General features: G+C 47.6%; 1 protein-coding gene across 37 annotated transcripts in view; it reads right to left on the bottom strand.

The window, feature by feature from the left end:
• Positions 1-297: 297 nt before the first annotated feature.
• Positions 298-15,921, bottom strand: part of LOC144124579 (coiled-coil domain-containing protein AGAP005037) — a 489,877-nt gene continuing 474,253 nt past the window's right edge. For 34 of the 37 annotated variants that reach the window (XR_013313234.1, XR_013313233.1, XM_077657334.1 and 31 more), the window contains 2 exons: positions 8,991-9,503; positions 299-5,751 (listed from right to left, as the gene is read on the bottom strand). Coding sequence is in view for 34 of the 37 variants with exons in the window: in XM_077657334.1 (XP_077513460.1) it covers positions 5,518-5,751; positions 8,991-9,503 (747 nt within the window). In the remaining 3 variants the exon portion in view is untranslated. Of the gene's footprint in view, positions 5,752-8,990; positions 9,504-15,921 lie in introns of all 37 variants that reach the window. The other 3 variants (XM_077657348.1, XR_013313235.1, XM_077657344.1) reach the window with 3 other exon arrangements.

A 15,921-nucleotide genomic window follows, 5' to 3' on the forward strand; every position in this document is an offset into this window, starting at 1 on the left:
GCTGGCACTCCTGGCTTTCAAGAAACACCTTAACTTTGCATGCCGTCAATGGATCCCCTTTCGACATAATTTCCCAGTGCAAGCAGTTTCCCTGAGTCATCGTACGGAAAGTGGCAGTGGGGCTCAAATTGGAAAAGGGCTGTTACATTTAAATATTGGTGATAGACGTTACCGCGCGACTGCCACACTTAGAACAACCGCTTTTGCAAGCATTTGCGGTGGTTGGTGTTGCGTGCGTGTTCGGGTTGTATGGAACAGCAGCGCACTGCTGCATGCAGAGAATCAGACAAAACCCGTTGAACAAGACGTGACTTTTTATTTTGACAAAATTCACAACAGACGTATCTTACAACTCTAATCCGCGATCCTGTATTAATCAATGTTAAAGAAAACACGAGCACACACTGTACTTAAGATAGTAGCGACTATGGCAAGTCGGAGAGCACCTGAGACGAGCAATAGAATAGAAACGCCACTTGCTTAGACATACGAATGACATTCCGTCCGTTGCAGTTCACAGTCTAAAAATAACGCTTCAGCGCGGCCTATCCTTCGCGGGAGTAGGTTATCCGCAAGCTGCGCCAGCTAGTTGCACACGAGGAAAAACCGCTACAGTTTACGTATGTACATACGGGCATAAGTATGTATATGTTAACCTTGTCACATCTGTGCACTGTTAAGAGTGCTGCTAAAAACAAACATAAACGAGACATACCACACTCGCATCCACAGCACACTTTGGTCAAAGAGTGGCCATGTCCTCTAAGAAAGCAATTAGGTTGGCAAACAAACTGAGCCTTATGTCTTAAAAAACGTCTCCCTCATCTGTTCTTTAAACAGCAGGTCCATGAACATTCCTAAAAACATTGCACATCCCAGTTTAAAGAGGAGTGCATTTTCGTTTCTAGGAAGAAGTCTTTTGCTGATTAACGACGTCCACCATGATTCAAGGTCGTCTGTCATCTTGGATGACAAGGTTTTCGATAACTTCGATTCTGTCCACTTTCTAAACGAAATAAGTACAGTACAACATTAATTACCATGAAGTTGCATGAGCAACACTGCACCACTCCTTCGAAAAGAAGGAGGTATGCAAAAGCTTTGAGCGCAACGTTTTTGTGTGCAAACAGCCAAATGCATTCAAACTTATTGCTCAAGATTGTCATGAAACTCTGGATACCAAAGGCTTCTGTATACTAACAAAGGAACTCATTGACCACGCCAAGCTCTCTGTAAGCATAAATACTCTCACACGTATCACATAAACAGCAGAGCGAGAAATTGCGGACTCTTGTGGTAGTAAGCACAGAAGAAATTACGGGGATGTATAGCAACTTCTTGATGTCAAAGACAGCGAGATAATCTCCAGAATAAGCAGCAAGTGTAAGTAGGTGGTGGCAAACTGGATAAATAGGGTTACTTGCGCTTCACATCAAGAATGAGAGTGCAAAGATACTTTGAAAATTAGGCGGTTGCTAAAACAGACAACGTATGGAAGGACAAGATGAGGTTCCACCTGGCCTCTTATTATGCATTCATAGTAACATTGGTCACATGTTACCTAATGGAAACATTTTGCCTAGAAGTTGTCAAGTGTTAATGCGTGCTGAAAAACATGGTGTGCATAAAGGGTCTTTCTTTCTGCCGCAGAAAATGCGAACACTTTGAGTGCCCAACAGATTCCATCATATGTTGAAACAGGTGATCTCTTTTTCATTTTAGCAAGCTTCCTTTCATGAAACAATGTTCTTTAAACACTTGCTATATTGGTCAGAAGGCGTTTATAAACATGGATTTAAACATGTTTCTAGACAGAAATAAACAGAACCTGGTGGCGCAATTTTATGGCCAGCTTTTTTCTTGCAATCACGAAAGTGAACATACCATATACACATGACAATAAGTGTCTTGGGTCCGAAACGAAATATATTTTGAAATGTTTTATAATGCTGCACAAGTAATGATCGTCGTGAAGAATTGCCGCACGACATTTTACATGACGAGCACAAATGAATGTCTTTCACGTGTATTGTGTCTTCGGCATTCTGACGGTAAATGCCGGTTTAATGGGTACATGTTCATAGTCATTCAAGATGGGCAAACAGAATCTAAAATTTAAATTGCACGTGTACCCAGAATACCATGGCACTGATTTCTTTGGAGCTGTCTAAATGTACCTGTTCAGAAATTCCAACACCAGCTGCACGCTCACAGACACCATTCACATTTAGTTCAGGTTTTGAAAAAGAGCTCACTTTCAGCGACATTTGCACAACTTTTTATGATGCTTAGCATTCTAATCAACTCATGAACAGCAAGACCACGAATGTGGCGAACAGGCATTGATAAGAACGCACCTTAAAAGTGGACTCTGGCAATAGTATGGCTCGACTAAAAGGTGCCTTGGCGTACAAACGATGCCACTGCCGCGCCAATAGCTCATCAACATTTAACAACAACACACACTAAGGTGAAGTAGAACTCCTCTGAACAACTAGTTTTTTTTTTCGTGCAGTAAGATTAGAGGACACTATGTACTTTTAGGTAAGTGGGCAAGGAGTGGAGGCAGGTACTTGTGGAAACACGATGGCTTAGACAGGTTTGCTGAATACAGTTTCTTTTTTTCTTCTTATGTCAGCAGATGCAGCAGACAACAAAATACACTGTGGAATCCGTGGAGTGCTATGGGAATGAAAACTTGGGAAAGAGGCAGAAAAAAGATCGCAACGTCTAAATGTACGCCGCCTTGAGCAACTCAAAATACAGGCCATGAATACGAATGGTGACATTAGTAGAAAAAAAAAAGCAGGCCCAACCATAGCTGGTGTACCGAACATATTAATGCTTCTGAACATTTCTGCTCATTACAGTACTATTATGGCACTTTAAACACGCAAAAACATCAAGGAAAACAAGAAGAAAGACTCGTGAAACTATCTGCATCATTATATTTTCATCGCTGAATCCTGAGGCTTGTTCCAATACACTGGTCTAGAAGAAACAAAGGCCACTTGTACAGTTTCTTACACCCTCAAATTTTGCATGTGTAGAGACAAGCTCGAGTTTAATTTTTAGTCTTCAGGTTGAATAGCTTTCTGTAGCATGCCGATTGAAAAGGGTGATGCACCATGTTACGTCCGTTTCTTGGTTGTTTCCTGACAGCAATATATAAGCAGTCTCATCTAATATAAGTCAGCTGGAAGTTAGCACTTCTGTGTCAGCTTGTCTCTGTTCTTGTTTTTTGTTGTGCTGCGCTGCAATTCTTCATCGAACACCAACTAGCCCGCACAATCACCTTATTGATAGGTATAGGTTTTTTAAAGCTATTAGCGCATCAAAAAAGAAGGACAATGTGTTTGCATTTGCATTGTTTCATTCAAGTAACTCTCTTTTACACAAGAAATCGTGAGCTCCCCTGGCGTTGAGATTTTTTTAAGCATAACACATAAAGGTTACGCCAACACATGCCTCTAGGCAGTGTCTGTGTGACAAGGAAGCATTAAGAGCAAGAAGCAAAAATATAAGCTTAACAAATACTTCAAGCACTTTAGTAAAACCAACAATTCGATCTAAGGCTCGATCCCTGCTAATGCACAAGAATGGATCATGAAAGGATGGTATCATGAATGAGAATGAACCATTTTTCTTGTTTGTTCAAATCCCCCCCCCTCCTCCAAGGAAAAGCCAAAAAAAAAAAAAAGCCACCAAAGTGGTAGACATCTGAAGCGAGCATAACACATAGAATATTTCAACAGTTCTGTGACAATAAGGAGCAGCGTCATAACCCCTTACATTACAACACCCACTGAAAACTACATATCCTAATCCTTGAGGAGTGTTTGCCACACACCCGCACGCTGTAAATAATATGCACGCCCGCAGCCTGTGAGTATGAGGTGTATTGAAATCGGTCAATATCTGTAACTGTTAACTCTGAAGATGGTGTTTCTGAACAGACACGTGAAAAGGTGAAGGCTAAAAAAAAACGAACCTATTATAAAAAGTAAAAAGCAAATGTAAGTAAATTACCAGCCAGAAGGTATTGGGGTGTCAGTTCAAAAAGAAGAATGTAGGATTTTATAACGAATGTTACATCGCAGACCGCGGCTCCTGCAAAACTACTTTTTTTTTTACAGATATCATTGGGCGAGCGTGAAGCCCTGACACATTAACAAATCTGTCCGCAGTGCCTGAGGCCTCTTAATATTACAAAAGTGCAGGGGGATATTTTTTCTCTCGCAAAGTTGTGAGCACTACGGTAACTAACAGCGATTATGCGTGACAAAGTACGCCCCTTTCGAAACAACTCCTTTGCAATCCACGCACGGCGTTCACTGAAAGCTGCCTGATGGGACAGCGTAACGTCGACAGCGTAAGCGTCAAACAGCATTGAGGGCTCTCTCTACAAGTGTATATGTATATATGTATATATCTATAGCGCCATTCTGGAAACTTCACCGTACTACACACTGTGCAGCGTATCATCTTTCACTCATTGTTATGAAATAATGGCTCAGCACAGCATCCACACCCTAAAACACCCGCGCTCTTCAAGGAGGAAGAGGCAAAACGAGCGTTGCAGTGTAAAAAAAGAAAAACAAGAAAGGGTGCGACGCCGAGGCAGCGCGTGATATGCGGACCTGGCCGCCTCGTCGTGGACAGTTCTGGCCACGTGTCTGTTTACACATGAAACCACCATGTCACGTAGCTGGCCGAGGGCTGTCTTCGAAGAGGCACGGCGAACGCTGCCGGATAAAAGCCTCGTCCGCAGTCGCGTGGTCACCCGAACCTCTTCTGCTCCTATTGCGCAGTGCCCTGTCCCTCGCTGACTGGTCAAAACTCTAGCCTCTCAAGTTTGCATGCACCGTCTTTAACGCTCTTCTCACTCATACGTGACATGTGCTGGCTGGTATAGCCAGGTATGCGATGTGGAAACGGTTCTTCCTCAAAGTAGCGCCCCATGTCGCAACACTGCCAAGTGTTTCGATTGCACTTTTCCCTCGGCACTTGTGCTGATGCGCACGGAAGGGAATCTACAATGACAAGTGCACTGGATACAGCATTAACTTTCAGCAATCGCTCCGCTTCATTTGCTGCTATAGAAGAGAAATAAATCCCATCCCTCAGCGCCATTATGATAATTCGACAAGAAAAGTGAGGAATGAATGCAAGGGGGTTCAAGCGATTTCGCTTGCGTGCAACAAAAAGTGTGTGAGACACCACTACATAAGAAATCAGGATCAAAACCTAGCCTCTCGAGACTTTTTTCGTTTTTTGTTCAGACTGCGTACCACACCTGCAAACCAAACTGAATCTTCCCGCTGGTTCCAACAAAACCAAGTATGCATCAGCGCTCGCTTCGCTCCGGCAATTCCCTTCCGTACAAACACCGCGCTCGTGACGCCTGCGACCAGTGCTCCCATGACATCAGTTGCGGAGGCCTCCCAGGGCTAGCACGTGTGTGTATGCGCCCCAATGGCCGAGATATCCGAAACAAGTCGCGCGCATGGCCCACCACTACAGTATGTCCGTCTCGTAAATCTTGGCGCCCGTGCGCAGAGCTGACGACGGCACCGCCAGGTGGGTGAGCGAACCGGACGCGCCGGCACTGCCCAGGGAGAGCGATGCTTTGTGCAGGATGTTGCTCTCGCTGCCGGTTTTCTTCAGGTCCGGCTTGGGCGGTGACAGGCGTTGGAGAAGTTGCAGCCGGGCGTACTGCTCCTGCAGCTGGCGCTGCTTGCGGAGCAGCTCCTGCACAGAGCCAAGCGAGGCGAAAGGCGGTAAGACACAGACATCATGGCCACTCGGGAGTCTGTCTCTCTGCTCTTGCTGACAGCTTTGGCTAACTTGACGAGCACAATGAAAATTATCGGGGGCACTTAAGGAACTTACGTGCGAGTTACACGAAGGCATTGTATAGCTGTTCAAATTATACTACAATTACAATATAGTTTTATTTCAGTTCTATTCTGTTCCTTTGTAGTTGGTGCAGTTGTGAGTACTAGAGTTAAACCTGGATGCAACGAACCTCAATATAGCACATTCCTCGTTATTACGAAGTCTCTGAATTTCCCAGCGCCGCCCCCATTGAAGAGCGTGTTTCAGACCTCCATGCAGCAAAGATGTTGCGTCGGTTAACCTTGGTGTAACGAACTGGCTATGCCAATTATCTGTTGGCTAGTGCTGAGCCACTCAAAAATTGGCAGAACCATGCGAAAGTTTCATGACGATTAAGCACGAACTGACGCGAGAGGAACGCCGATCGCAATGAGCGGCTGCAGTTGACACAACGCACTGTGCTCCAGCGCTGTCGGCGCATCTCCAGCGCTTTCTCTTTTGGAACGTCATATCACATGGCATTACAACAGTTCATGCTCAAAAACAACGAAAAATAGTGTTTCAACCGTAGGCAAACGCAGACGGAACACGCAGAGCCGAATGGTGGACATCGGTTTTGGTTACGGCAGCGCGCACAGCAATTTGCCGCCGCTGAGCTTATAGCTGAGTCTCACTTTGGGAAATCCTCACCGGAAAGATTTGTAAATGACATTACAGTTTTAGCCACGTGACAATGATGCAAGCAAAGATGTCAACTCAGGCTAAGGTCACTGATCGGAAATGTGCCGCCTGACAGAGGGCTATTGCTGTTGCTTGAAATTCACTGGGTTCCATAGCGCAACTAAGTGCCTTATTTGCTGTCTGTTGCTTAAATTTCAAAAGATTGATCATCAATCGCGCGCGTAGCTGCTCACGTAACACATCATATATGACATGCTATTTGCACTTACGCTGGACCACTTAACACAAAACATCACACATCACTGTCTGACTGGAGGCAAGACTGGGGACAAGAGGGGACAGACGATCGCTGCACGCTGAAGGCGGTAGCACATTAATCAAGCCATCGATGCGTGTGTGCGATCCGTATAGCGCTGTTGAAAAACCAAGCAGAAAATTTACGGAAGCGGGCGGTGGCGCCGAGAAATGGAGCAGGGGCCGCAGCTTGTGTCAAGCTGCGTCTCCTTCTCCCTGACTCCTCGAGAGGGCTCGAACCATCTCGACCCATAGGTCTGTGCGTGCCGCATCGCCAAGGTCGCGGGGACAGGAGGACCAGGGCTGTGAGCTGAGACACGCTAGCGTGAGCACGAGCCTTCGAACGTGCTTCGGAACAATCTTTTCCTTTTTTCTTTTTTTGCTGCGGGTTGCCGTCGTGCAACCTGCCTTCATGCTACTGCTTTTCTCCTCACACTCTCCTCGCTGTCGCCGTCTTAAATTCTCTGCGCTCTGTGTACACTCTCTTTTATCTTCACTTGGTTATGCCGAGGCAAGCCACTCAAACAGGAACCGGCACCTAGGAGCTGCGCTGTAAAACTTAGTTTCTTCGCTGCCTAGAAGCGCGGCATGACATTCGGGGTTCACTGTGTATCGCGAATGGAAGTGCAAAAGCACATCCTCCATTTCGTGGCTGAATGCCTAGGGTATAGGAGGAAATCATTCCTTTGCGCAACTTCAATGTTCTGGGAGGGTCTTCAGGAATCTGTACATTAAGTGACCGACATGATAAGCAGAGTGCAGCGATGGCGAGGATCATACAACTTATGATCGACATCTGCCTGAGATAATCCATGCTTATGGGGTTTTAAACTCGGAAGGAATGACTAATCGACTAGTTGACAATGGACAACTGATGCTTCCTTTTAAGTACAACAAAGATGTCTACCTTTACTGATCCACTCTGTATAAAACGAAGACAATGCATGATTTCCAACTCTTTATGCCTCCCAAATAATGCAGAACGACAAACACTTTATGAAGCGACAGAAGTGGCATGATAGCTGACACTACATGGAAAGCTCAGTGGTGAAGGGAAGACCATTTCACAGTGTGCCAAGCGCCAGCGTATGCGCCGTGCTTTGCTCCGATGCCTATGTATACGTCAGTTAGGTGTCAACCATGCCCAAAGCACCGTGTTCCTTGTTGATCGCTTATATGTTGACAATACACTGTCTGTTCTGATGCCATCTAGATAAACTTCTATCTACATCAGGCTTTTAGGAGCTCCTTTTCAGGTTCATAAATTAATCAAAAGAAGCAACATACAGGCACGCCACCTATGAAAAGGGCAATGGTCTGATGTAGCCGTCGAAGTGAAAGCGAAAGCAAGCTTGGGAGGTTTAGTACGAGCAAGCATTTCTCACCACTTGTTGATAGTACGAGGTCATGCATGTGACAATCACAGCACAAATATGGTTTCGACAAAAACAGCAGTTGATAACAGTGGGTCATGGTCCGTGGCACCTTTTATTACTCCGCTGGCCAATTACAACAGTGAACAAGGTCAGCTTTCTTATGTTTGCCAGTATAGGAAAAGGCAGAAGCATGAAAATTTTGAGCTTATAATTTCGCCTCGTGATCGGCTTCTTGTTTAGGTAACAAGATAAGATTTAACAACGGCCTACGTTTTGTCACGGAGGAATTCTGTTCAGCAGTCATGAATGTGGGCAGAGCTTCATTGCAGACTTGTGTTGTATCCGACGACAGCACTGTTTTTCATTAGGCGCTGGTTTATTCTGAGAAAAGTACCATATTCTACGCTAGTAGGATCAACCTGTCCCAGCTTTTGTTCATTAGGACACTTGAAAAATGAGAAAATACATACTTCCAGACACTCGTCACCAATATTTGAAATCCAGCTGGACAAAATGCGAGGCTATACAGTAGGACGTCTAGGAATTGCTCCCAAGCCATGACAGTTGCGAATGGTTCTATGCTTACTGTGTTTGTTTGATAACAGCGAACCTTCAACGCAAATGCGGCAGTGCAGTCATATCACCCGTAAGGCGGAATGGTTGCAGTCATTATTTCATCGCATATCTCGCAAGGGCAGAGCGCCGCAGCGGCAGCTAGATACTGTAGCCCCCAACGGTTGAAATGTTGGCTTAATTGCTTGCCTATCCCAGCGCTGTTACATAGCGTGTATTGGCACGCACCTGGTGCCGCGAGTCTAGCAGCTCCTGGCGGCTGCGCGCCTGCAGCCCCTCCTGCGAGTTGACGCTCTCGCTGCTGCTGCTGTTGGAGGAGAGCTGGTCTCGGCGGCCGCCGCTGCTGCTGCTGCTGCTGCTCGCGTCTTCTCCGGCCAGCGCGTTGGTGCGCACCGGCTCCGAGCGGCTCCGCTGTGGGCCCGTGGGCGACGTCACCGGTGACTTGCTCGTGGTGCGCGGAGGAGGCGGGGGCGGGGTCTTCTTGTTGCTGCCACCGCTGCCGTCGACCACGATGACCGTTGGCCCCCCAGACGGGGGCGGCTTTCCGCTTCCCGCGGAGGAAGAAGATGAGGCCTTGACGGGCGAGTCGGCCGACATCGGACGGCCACGCTTGTCTGCTGGCTTCGAGAAGGTCTGCAGCTCGTCCAGCAGCGCGTCCAGGGCGTTCTCCGAGCGCGCTGCGGGGCTGCCCTTGTTGCCGCTCTCGCTTCCGCCGCCGGCCGGCTCCGCCCCGTCGCACGTCTGCGCGGAACCCGCGGCCGCAAGTGCAACGTTATGGGCCAGAAGGCTCGGCTGTCTGGATTTCCGGTAACCATAAAGTTCACTCCAAACATCTGTGGCGCGAAAACGTGCTGGAGGGGAGACACTGAGAGGCTCCCTGTTGGCATCCAACCTCGCGGACCATCGCGCCCTCGCACCACAGATTTTGGCACGCACGAATGCGACGAATATTGCACTCACGCACTCGGCTCACTCGGTAGCTGAAGCTCAGACAAGCACAAATAACTGGCCCTTTGGTGCAGACTATGGATTGAAATACATTGCACAGTGTGCGTTTTGTGCACGCTCTGTTTTGCCAGACCCTCGGCAGCACTCCAAGAAGATGGACATTCCCATCAAGATTTTAGACCTTCTGTTGGATTCAAACTGCAAGCGCGAATCTTCATATGGTTCAGAGATGATCAAGTGCGGTATCCGAAACAGCACAGCTGAAGATGGCCAAATCTGGCACCTGCGAACAGCTCGGGCTCATGTCCCTTAGTTGCACGACTAAGGGTAATTTTTGTGCGCAATGAAAAGAACTCACGCTCCTGTTCCTGGTAGTAGATACACAGTATGCCGAAGAGCTAAATTGGAAGTGGAAGAGGATGGCAGATTTCGTACGCAGTCATGCAATTTATTTAGACTAGAAACCTTTAGACCACCGGCGAACACAGTACATGGATCTAGCACAGAATGTTGAGAGATATCTCTAAATGGAACTCACACACCTCATAGTGTGACACATGTCTACGTGTGCCAACTGTGACCTGCATGATATCCTGTCTTTTTAATGTTTACTTCTCCACTTACTTAACTCTCTTAGATGTGATCAAGGCGGCGGGAGAGAGGCTTCAGTCCGCTAGCCAACATTTCAACAAGAAGAATAGTCTTCTGGGATTTCTTACATACATGCAGTAGCATACTATCTGAATATATACAGGTGTGAGCGAAGAGATGCCCGCAGCCGCCGCAGTGGCTCAGTGGTTATGGCGCTCGAATGCTGGCCCGAAAGACGCGGGTTCGATCCCAGCCGCGGCGGTGGAATTTCGATGGAGGCGAAATTCTAGAGGCCCATGTACTGTGCGATAAACGTTAAAGAGCCCCTGGTGGTTGAAATTTCCGGAGCCCTTCACTACGGCGTCCCCATAGCCTGAGTCGCTTTTGGACATTAAACCCACATAAACCAAACCAAACCGAAGAGATGCCCGGTGAACGAAAAACACAAGCCTCAGTTGCCATTTCCAAGGACTATTCTTAAAGGGACACTGAGGAGAAATTGAAGTTGGCTTGTATCGATAGAATACCAGCTCCTGATCACAAAAACGCCACTCTTACTGAAAACAAAGCTCTTGTAATGTAGAAAATAGCAAGAACCAAAATACAGCAGGTGTCGCCGCCACAGGCCAATCTCGCAAGTACAAGCGTGATGACTTCCTAGGACAAGAGGCGCCACCTTGGAGGAATTTTCCTTACTTCATGGAAGCCACGAATCTTTGAGGCTGGCAAAGGAAGGTTGCGCACCGCACCGCTAGCCGTCAGAAATCACGGAGTCTGCGTTTACGTCACGTATCACGTCACTCCGTTCTGTGTCGTCATAAGAGTTCTCGAGTTTGAATCAGAGCGGTGGGAAAAACTTTCTCAACTTCGAATTCAAATTTCTTTGAAATAAATGCATCTTTCGCGCCCGGACAAGCGGAAACAAAGCCATGAAATGCCGAACTATCAGATTTTGCTATAAAAAAAAAAATGATAGAGTTCTCCTCAGTGCCCCTTTAAGTGATGCAAACTGCTCCTTAAGGTTGCCGCATACGCTTAGCAATCAGTCTGAAACACGTCGCTCTCTGATGTTAGAGCTTTCTCTCACTCCATTAGCCTCTGGCTGACTCTCAAGAAGTTATTAACCAGGCAGTTACCATTCCCACTGGTGCTAAACTATTTCATTTCTGTAGGAGTCTGTGTGGCCAGGTGAAGTTAAATTCACCATTCATTAATATGGCTCAACAAGCTGGTCTACCAAGTTTGAGGGAGAGTGTCGTAACAGAATGAACAAAGGTCCACATACATCGTCGAGTTGTTTGCACATATAAGTATTCGTTCACGTGTAAATTTAATTGTGCTTGTTCGTTATCTAAGACTCTTGAGAAACCCTATCCCTTTGTCCCCACACGACCGACCATCACGTGTCGGGTGGTCGCACCTGGCTGTGTGTCGGGGTGAGAGGTCATTGCCCCCCCCCGCGGTGGAAGCCGAAGTAGGACCAACAGCACCATTTAGACGGCTACGCGAATTCCCGCAGAGCGTGCGAGGTCTTCTGGTGTGAACATGGAGTGGTATTCCTTCCCACACTGTGGATGCGGCGTCACCGTGGATGTGGCCGAGTCTGTGCTCAAGGCGACAAAGGTTGAATGACAAACACGTACACTCAGGCGTTATTTATTGCTCATACAAATAATAGCCGCTGGGGTTAAGCTGTAGCTGTAAAGCACTAAGAGATAATCCTTGGAAGGGGAAGGCTATGTAAGAAGGCCGTCCGACTTCGGTGGTGAGCGTACGCCCGCACCAAGGATGTCGGCAGAGAGTGACGGGGTTCTGCCCCACTTGCTGCGTCTTTCGGACTAAGCCATCCCAGAAGCTGCCCGAGTCCGCTCGCTTTGCTGCCTGCCAGGAATCAGATGACCTCTCATCTGCTTCGAGAGAATCCCCGTAGGCACCTAGGTGGCGCTACTGACACTACTTCCATTTCCTTGCGAGGGGGGCAATGACCCATCTCAGCCGCATAGCCAGGAACGACTGACTCGTGGCGGTCGGTCGCGTAGAGACGGCAAGCACACAGGTTCCCCCACAGACTTACTGTTTTCACCCGCCTAAATTAGTAAAAAAAAGATTATGAGGTGCACTTAAGTCTCCTTACGTGCAGAAATGTGAAAGCTGTGTGCGTTCTTCCACCTTCGTCATCTTCTGTGCCAGTGCTGTTACATTGCAAGGAGGGTTTTCAGTGGGTGCCGCATGACGGTGCTATAACTGCACGTCAAGCACGGAGGAAGTTAGCCAGAAACGAAGGAAATTTGGTACTCGCTTGATTGCGACATCAGTAATTAACATGCTCATAATTACTCATGTAGGCCTCGGTACATATCTCAAAGATACGTTTTTAAGAACTGTGCATTCACTAGACGTGCCTTTATTCAACAAATGCCGATGTGTCGTGACGGAGTGGCAGCATCTCCGTCTTGCACGCCAGCGTCCGGGGTTCGATTCCCACCTAGACCCCAATTTCCTTCCCGTATTATTTTAATTACCATACAACTTATGATTGACAGTTCGTGCGGACATTTTCGCGGACAGCCTCTGTCTACAACTTCCGTCCACACCACACATGAGCAAAGAAAAGCATTCACCTTAAAATGTGCAGCCCTATGTCAGCACTGCGTACTGCATATGTGTCGAGATAAACGCAGCGTGGCTTTTGAGCTACGAAGCCACAATGTACAGGCGACCATATATTTATGCTTTGTGGCTCAAAGAAATCCAGCCCACGGTGGCTTTCGCACGTTGGTTACAAGATTCATATGAGAATGCAATCCACTCGAACTGGAAACACGCATTTGAAAAGAAAAAATCATACAAACATACAATTTTGTTCTCCAGCCTTATGGTCATGTATTTGCAGACCGTAGTTTGAAGAAGCAGCCTATTACTAGCACGTTTTCACGCAGTTAGTCTCAAAGCGATGGCAACACAGCAACCATTACACTTAGGGAAACAGCGCTATAGTATCGCCATATGGAGTGACACCATCACGAGTTTACCGACCTATACTTTCATGCTCAGGCTACATGCATTACAGCATTCTGCTCTATTTTTCATTCAGCAAAGAAAAATAGCCCACACAGGGCTTAGAACACGTACAATAGTGTATTGCAATTGGCTACGATTTAATTGAGCATCCTGGAAGCAAGTTTTTATTTATAATTTATTACATACTGCCCCGATGTGAATGAAGCATGGTTAATACCTTACTATGATCTATATTGAGCACAGACAATCCGCACCCTGATGTTCCATAACATAATTCAAAATTTCCTATTCCAGGCCCTTTTTCATGGCACCAGCCTAAAAACTAAATTTTAAAAAGTGAAACGATTCTGGTTTTTAAAGGGGCCCTAAACGGAAATGTCAAACTAAGCAAGATGGACATATTATTCCTCGGGAACACTACTGACGTTTTTTCGGCATGGAAAGCTAGCTGCGTTGCTGAGAAAACCGCAAGTGAACGCCCCGAAACCCTTCCCCACTTAAAGCGCCCGTGAAAAATGAACTGCCGTGATGCCATTTCTATGACACATTTGCATTGGACCTCTCTGACCAATCAGAGGCGCCACTTCTAAAGACCAGGAACGCGGCCAGAAAATGAAACTATACACGGGGACAACTTTCTGCGGCTACACAGGGGAAGCTATGAGCATGCGCTGCCAGCTGAAACGTCTCTCTCACTCGTGAGCTCGTGATAAGAGCGCACTTGCGAAATCCTTGCGCCTTGCCCTTGTAGCTTCCATTGCATAGCGACAGAAAGCTGTCCCTGAGTATAGCCCGCCAGTTACGTGATCGTTCTATCAGTCGTCACAGCGGCAAGCTATTTGCAAGTGCAGGCCGCCTCAGCCGCCCCATTATACCTGAGCATGCCGGCCAAAAGGCAGATGCCCGCTGCTGCATCACGTACGCGTCTGCGTCTCGTTGCAACGTGCCCGTACGGTAGAAATAGGCTTCACTGGTGCAAAATCAACCACGTGAAGTTATCAACGGTAGCCACAGACGGTACACTGCTGATTGCACTCATGCATGTATACATTGGCGATGATGATGCGAGCGTGTGGCTTTCAGTGTGTTGTATACTGTCGTGAAGTGTACTCGCAAGTTTCAAGGGGTTCTCAAAAGAGTGCGAGCAGCAGTCGCACTGTAGCGTATTTAACTAACACCACATTCAAGCGAAAAACTGCACGCGCATTTCTCATCCAGCGAACTGTGCTGTCGATTATCGCATGTTTGTTGACTATACACGCAGTAAGTATGATAGCAGACAACGCTATGGTCATTGCGATTTCTACGTTCGTGAATTGCTTCCTGCGGGCTGACAGCAGAAAAGAAGCAGGATACGTTCCGCCCAACTGTAGTCTACTTGCCGCAGCAGTGGCTCAATGGTTATGGTGCTCGACTGCTGACCCGAAAGACACGGGTTCGATTTCAGCCACGGCGGTCGAATTTCGATGGAGGCGAAATTCTAAAGGCTTGTGTACTGTGCAATGTGAGTGCACGTTCAAGAACCCTAGGTGGTCGAAATTCCCAAGCCTTTCACTATGGCGTCCCTCATAGCCTGACTCACTTTGGGATGTTAAAACCCCATACACCAAACTGTAGTCTCCCGCCCGCCGGCTATAGCTGTCGACTGGAAATGCATGCATAATCTTGAACACACTTCAGCTGGTTGAACATTTTATTGCGAAAGCAATACTGCTCGCACTTTCGGCCGATCTGTGGTCGTGGCGCCTCCTTCCACAGCTGCGCGTCACGTGACCGTGTGACGTCACGCCAGACCGAGAAATGGGGCCCCAGCTCGCGGCATCGATGGTGGAGGCGAAGCCTTGCGCGCCGCTGCTGCGGCGCTACCGAGAGAGGGCACTCGCTGGTGTGACGTCATGCTAGGAGGATAAATGGGGCTACAGCTTGGCTCCTCGCAGTGGTCGGCGCGCTGCCTTGCGCTATGTCGGATGATGTGTACAAGGCGAGGCTGGAACGATCTGCTGCGGCCAAGCGACGGTGCCATGCTGAAGAAACAGAAGAATAACGAGAAGAACAGCGAGCTAAACAACGTGCGTATGCAGCAGCGTGGCGAGCACGCCGATCAACATCGCTTGATGCGGGTGCATCTACAAGTTCAAGGCCAAGTTTAATGAGTGGTGTTAACGGTAGCAAAACTATGGAGACAACCAGTAGTTCGGAGACATGTTTCATGGACGCTCTTAATGCCGAAGAGACTATCATGGATGCTTCAAATGGTGACGATGCTGCATCTATGAATAGTATGGAATGCTACAACTTCAACAGAAGAAAGCGCCGTGCTGAAGAAACGCTGGAACAGAGAGCAGAGCGTCTTGCTAAAAGAAGAGTGCAGTATGCAGCCAAGAAGGGAGAACGCAACGAGGCGAGACGAAACCAGAGAGCCCAAGAGAAGGAGGGGCGCTTGAATAAGAATCGTGAGAAGTCTCTCATCACGGCCGAACCAGATGGTGACATGACGGTGACGGCAGCAAAACAATGTATAGCCATAAGTTTAACAAAGGGCAACCATGTCCACACCATCAGCCGAACCAAGGCGCAGCCAAGGGTATTGCTTTCAAAA

Source organism: Amblyomma americanum, chromosome 3, assembly GCF_052857255.1.
Source record: "Amblyomma americanum isolate KBUSLIRL-KWMA chromosome 3, ASM5285725v1, whole genome shotgun sequence".
In the NCBI taxonomy this organism is placed as follows: Eukaryota; Metazoa; Arthropoda; class Arachnida; order Ixodida; family Ixodidae; genus Amblyomma; species Amblyomma americanum.